Below are 6,000 nucleotides of genomic sequence, written 5' to 3' on the forward strand. Positions count from 1 at the left end.
AGGGACCAACTAGGAACAGCTCGAGATAAAAGGGAGGTGACAGGGAACCATGGAAACAGATGAAAACTGGAAAACACAGAAGTGACTAGGTTGCCAGGGAAACGGAGAATGCTCCGGTCTGCGGGCGGGACAACTCTCTTAAAGACCACCAGGGTAGGTTTAATCCTAAAGAAGGCAAAACTCAACAGCTCCAACTAAGTAATGACAAACCAAAGACAAACTCTTTACTTTCAAAAGTTTTTGTAATAGTTGTCTGCAATCAATTATCTCTTTTCCTCCCCCAGAAATAGCTTCATGATCCCAATCAGTCTGGCTAAAAACCAGCACATTCAACAGAAACAGCCCTCATATCAGTTTGCTGCTAAAGCTGCAAAGCTGTCATCTGTCTTGATTCTTCTGGACATTTCGGCAGACTTTGACACATTAAACCACAACATCCTCCTTTCTGTTCTTTCCAGCCTCCCTGTGACTGGCTCCACATAGAAATGTTTTCATTCCTAACTGGAAGGATTGTCCTATCTGGTAACATGGAGAGGATCCAAATCCAATCCGTGTAGACTCTCTACTGGTGTCCCCCAGGGCTCAGTATTAGGCCCTCTTCTCTTCTCTTTATATACTCTCTCACCTGATGATATAATGTCATGGTTCTCCTACCAGTGCTATGCTGATGACACCCAATTAATTCTTTCTTTCCCACCCTCTGATGCACAGGTTCCCAGACATATCTCAACATGCTTGAGTGACATTGGTTCATGGATACAAGGCCACCACTTGAAGCTCAACTCCAGCAAAACCGAGCTTCTGCACATCCCAGGATCTCTGAACCTTCATCTTGACCGCACTGTTTCTTTTGAGAAGTGAAAGAAACTGTAATTGCACCACTGCATAACTACTCTATACAGGACAATATATACAAGTAAAATATAGCAACCAGCAACCAAACCAACAAGGGAATCAGTGAACAATAATTCAGGGAGACATGACAAAGTCATACACACAAATCCTAAGTGATGAAATATCAAAAAGCAGACACAAGTACAAGCACTAACACAACAGTCTCTTCTCTAATCAGCCCCAAACTGAGACCTTTTTCCTCTTCCTTTACATGGTCCTCCAGCTCACTGGAACAGGGGACGCAGCAGAGGCAGAGTCAAAACCTTGAACAGAGGGAAGACAGAAACACACATAGGTGGACTTAACACAACCAAATACCACTGTATTCAATTCCACAGTAGAATTTTTCAGAAATGACAGCTAGACTTGCTGCTATGAATATGAAGACATTTATAAATTAGGCCAAGTGAAGCCAGAATTTAGTTAGAATTATATACATTTAGTCAGAATGATATAACCAGAAGTAAAACAATGAAATGTCTCTAAAACGTCAAATAAAACAGGAAGAACATAGACCATTTTCTGATTAACAGTGGATTAACAGTTGTTGGAATTTTGTCACAGAATAGAATTCAAATGAACACTACTGAATGAACACTACTGAACCAGAATGCTGGACCAATCCCATTTAGTGTTTCAGTCCCAGTTCAGCGCAGCCTTCCATGCTTCTGTAACGCTTTGTTATGTCCGCCTGTGTGTTCCAGGTTTTGCCTCTGCCTCTCCGGTATCTCCCATCCCAATCCACACCAGGTTTTCCGCTGAGCAGAGGACAATATAAAAGGAAAAGGAAGAGCCAAAGGGCTCGGCTGAGGCCTCATTGGAGAAGAGTTTGGTGTTGCTGGTTTTTGACTTGTTGCTACATTTTGAGCTTGTGTTTGCTAGATTGTGTGTATGACTTTGGATTTGTCCCTTGATTGTTTGATTGCTGGATAATATATGTATCTTGTATATGTGTTGTCCTGTATATAGTTACACACTGGTGGTAAGGAGTGGCTGCCGTTTCGTTTGGGTCTGAGTTTATCTTTGTTTCTAAAAGTGTAGTCAGTGTAGTCGTTGTCTGTTTATCTGTGTTAGCTTAGTCCATCATCTTTTTGTTTCTAGTGTGGCTTTTGTTCGTGTGTTGGCCTTGGTCACTCCTGATGCAATTCCACCAGTTTCTTATCTTTGAACACCAAAACTTGTAAATGCGCTTGATCTTTGTTGTAAACTTTGTTTGGCTATTCATTCCATCACTCATGTCTACTGCTGAAACACTCAAACCCTGTTACGGCCTCCCAGCCTAGACAGGTTGGAACAGCTTCCAACAGGAACAAGAGGCAGAACGCAAATGCAGGAGGCGGTTTATTGAGCTAGGGAAACAAAAAACACGGCAGGCTAATAAACAGAGGCAAGAGGAAAACACTGAGGCAAAATAACACAAGAACTGAACAAACGGAAAAGCAAGGGCCACGACAGTAATAGCGAGCATAATCTAAACACGACGGAACAAACCTATCTCACCAAAATAACCGACAACCGAGGGAACAAAACACAAGGCAATCAAAGACTAACCACATACAGGTGAACATAAGAACAGCGAAAACTAAAACAAGGAGCGGTATAAAGGAACAGACGAGGAGTGGAGAAAATGAAACCAAGAAACAGAACTAGGAAGTAAAGGAAAACAGACCCAGCAAGGAAGCCATGAAAACAGGGATGCCAGGAGGGTGGCCAATCCTGCCAGCTACTCATTCTGGTTAACTGCAACATCGTTCATTATATATCCTGGAGTGTCCACTCTGAAAACTAAAATGACCTTCTGAACTGGTTCACTTTCTCCAAATCTCTACTTGAAAGTGATGGAGACAGACGTGTAACTGCTTATAGAGTAAATTATATTAACATGGGGCTCTCTTACTCTAGTGCAATAGTTCCCACACATTTCCTGCAGAGCCACCCTTTTGTAGTTAAGAATAATTTTGAGCCCCCGCCCCCAGACAAATACATACAAAACTTTCATGTTGTATGCCTTGCTGCCCCCCTCACTTTAAGAACCACTACTCTAGTGGATTAAAAAAAACCCAGCAACACACACACACACAAAACACACACACACAACACTGTGTTCTATCAAATAAACTGTACAAAAAACTATCATTTCAGAGCACAGTAACTGTACAGAACAATTTTTGAAGGATTTTTTAAATGATTGTGCCTACTGAGATTGGTTGAAAGTTAGTAGGTGAAATATGAATGCCATCTAATGATCAGACTTATAAAAGACCTTCATCTTGACATCAAGCTCCTGCTTACACATTTAGTTTATAGATGTTTGATCGGGTGAATGTTCCTTATTATCATATTAATGTACATAATTTAGATCATGCAAATAGTAGGTGAAATATGAATGCCATCTAATGATCAGACTTATAAAAGACCTTCATCTTGACATCAAGCTCCTGCTTACACATTTAGTTTATAGATGTTTGATCGGGTGAATGTTCCTTATTATCATATTAATGTACATAATTTAGATCATGCAAATAGATCTCTGAGGATAAAGGACGCATAAACATATTGAATATTGAATGTTTTTATTTAAAAACATTAAATGATCACAAGCCAAACATAAAAAGACCAATCAGTTTTTCAATCTATATCCAAACTAGTATGGATTTTCAAAGACAATAAGTTCAGGTTTTTGTTTTCAGACAGAGAGTATTGTGGCAATAATTGAATGGTAAAAAAAAAACTGCACAAAAACATATCAGTTTGCTTCAGTGTGGTATTGACTTAATAGCGTAAGATTTTTTTTTTTAACAGAGAGCATTGTGGGAGTTGTAGTTGTAATCATAACTGTGGTATTGTGGCGAGTGTCCACAGCGACAACATGGCTGCTGACCCACACAGCATCTGGATTCACACAGAACTGTTTTCCTGCTACAGTTTTAAATCTGCAGAAGATGACAACATATGATTAAACTGAAAAGAAATTATCATTCTGACAAAGTAGAAACAGAACTTAATGCTGAAGTTTAACAAGATTAAATAGTGTACATTTGCCCTCATATCATCATCATACTACTCACATAATGGCTTTAGTGGCACAGTTAGTGTCTGTATGTGTGTAGGACACCACCTTCTTCAGAGGGATCTTCACATCACTCACACTGGTACAGCAGTCAGGGGTATGTCTATGGGGAGCTGTAGGAGTCGCAAACAAGCAGCTCACATCATGATCCCAGCACACAGTAAACAAATGACTGACCCATTTTTCCTGGTTTGGTAGTGTAATTTCCTTCCTCTCTGTGTGTGAATGTGGGTTCAGTAATCAGTCCCACAGTCCTGCTCTGGTGATGCTGCTCTCTCCTACACTAACAGTAATGCAGCTGAGTAAATTCAGGAGACTCACCACTAGAGACCAGCTGGAGAGAACAGAGCAGCAGCACAAACAGCAGAGCACACAGGTTCCTCATTCTAGCAGAATGGCTGATTTCACACACAGACAGTCACAGCTGTAGTAAGTGCAGTGTCCTCTGCTGTGGAATAGAGATCAGTGTGTGTAGAATCAGTGTTCTGATCTCTGTTATATAGGCAGAGAGAGGGCTGTTCTCCAAATAATGATCCACTGTTACTGAGTTTCTAAGTATCACCTTACATTTATGTTTATGGCAATTTAGCTGATGGTTTTATCCAAAGTGACTTACAATTATGAGTACAACTTGAGGGTTAAGGGCCTTGCTCAGGGTCCCCACAGTGGCGGGGCTTGAACCAGCAACCTTCCGATTACAAGTCAAGTAATCCAGAAAGACTTCTTCTGATTTCGAGCTCTTTTATTTACTTTTCCCCACATCCTTCTTCTTGTCTGTGAGACAAAAGGAAAAAAAGTTAGTTTTCCCCTATTTTTAGTTATTTGTGCTAGTTTTATGATGTGTTGAAATATTTATATTGCTAAAGATATTGTCTTCATTTTTTAAAACATGGGTCACAGGGGGGTCACAGCGTCCCTGAACGTCAGCTAGTAGCTCTTCCTCTTTTCTCCTTCTTATAATTACTCTCTTTTTTTCTAATGCATTCTGTGCCCATTGACCCATTGATGACTGCACAGTTTCTGTAAACATGCACTTTACCCAATTTCACCAGTTCCTCTGCCAAGTCATCTTTATGGATCCCAGGTAAACACGGGGAAATCTAAAATATCCGTTTGGAGAAACAAAGATACTTATGATGATAATGATGATCATCGTAGTGGGGGGATATGGACATATATGTTTGTGCATTATATGAAAATTATTATTATTATTATTATTATTAGTTGCTTTTATATAGCGCCTTTCTCAAACTCAAGGATGCTTTACAAATAATCACTTTTTTTTTTAGAAAAATTTGAAGAGTTGGAAATATGACATTATGACTTGCTCCGCAATAGAAAAACTTTTTTTTTAGTTTCATTGTTTTTTTGCCTCTCTCCAAGGTGTAGCTCTAAGCAAGAAAGCTACATAAATGCAAGAACTTTGGGCTGTATTATATCAGGTTTAGGGAATGTAGCAGCTCTTATAGCACACACACACACACACACACACACATACACACACACACACACAAATTTTCATACACACACAGGATTCCAGATAGAGGGTGATTTACATGGTTAGATTTAGTCCAACCTGCTATTATCCTAGATCAGATTTATATGAATAATTAATTCACTATTGATTTAAACATCTACTGTTTTTGTGTTTATTACTGGTGAAAGCCAACAGTGTGGGGATGAGAGGAATCAACCAAATAATCACATTACATTTTAATGTCTACTACTGTGGCAGTGAACGAGGGCTTTAGGAAAGATTTTAAAACCCTTGCAGGGTTTATTCTTGTTGAACTTTCCATGCATGAGAAATGTCCTCTGAAGTGGATATTTCCCATTCAGAACTCTATAAAGAACGTGTTGTTCTGCTTTGATTTCTGCTAAATTGCACTGACGTCTGTAGGAAGTGAGCTTACTTTTGCTTTCATTCAGAGATTTTGTCAGTGCACATGTCCCAGCATCATGCTCACATTGCATGAGGGCAATGGAGATTGTCTGGAGTGTGGTGCACTCCAACACAAGTCCTTCAGACTCACTAC

The 6,000-nt window shown here is 39.7% G+C and overlaps 2 protein-coding genes across 3 annotated transcripts in view; one reads left to right on the plus strand and one right to left on the minus strand.

The window, feature by feature from the left end:
• The window catches only part of LOC145651641 (C-C motif chemokine 13-like), a 73,557-nt gene extending 70,363 nt beyond the window's left edge, over positions 1 to 3,194 (plus strand). Inside the window, exons 5-6 of one of the 2 annotated variants that reach the window (XR_014117411.1) lie at positions 712 to 1,189; positions 1,599 to 3,194. Coding sequence is in view for 1 of the 2 variants with exons in the window: in XM_081698522.1 (XP_081554648.1) it covers positions 712 to 739 (28 nt within the window). In the remaining variant the exon portion in view is untranslated. Of the gene's footprint in view, positions 1 to 711 lie in introns of both variants that reach the window. The other variant, XM_081698522.1, reaches the window with a different exon arrangement.
• A 256-nt stretch (positions 3,195 to 3,450) lies between these two features.
• On the minus strand, positions 3,451 to 4,456 carry LOC118242278 (C-C motif chemokine 2-like). The gene is made up of 3 exons (XM_035532175.2): positions 4,286 to 4,456; positions 3,963 to 4,077; positions 3,451 to 3,827 (listed from the first exon to the last, which is right to left on the minus strand). The coding sequence occupies exons 1-3, from the start codon at positions 4,347 to 4,349 to the stop codon at positions 3,641 to 3,643; spliced, it is 366 nt and encodes a 121-aa protein (XP_035388068.1). The 5' UTR covers positions 4,350 to 4,456; the 3' UTR covers positions 3,451 to 3,640.
• Positions 4,457 to 6,000: the final 1,544 nt, after the last annotated feature.

This window comes from Electrophorus electricus, chromosome 16 (assembly GCF_041902795.1).
Source record: "Electrophorus electricus isolate QZ-2024a chromosome 16, ASM4190279v1, whole genome shotgun sequence".
In the NCBI taxonomy this organism is placed as follows: domain Eukaryota; kingdom Metazoa; phylum Chordata; class Actinopteri; order Gymnotiformes; family Gymnotidae; genus Electrophorus; species Electrophorus electricus.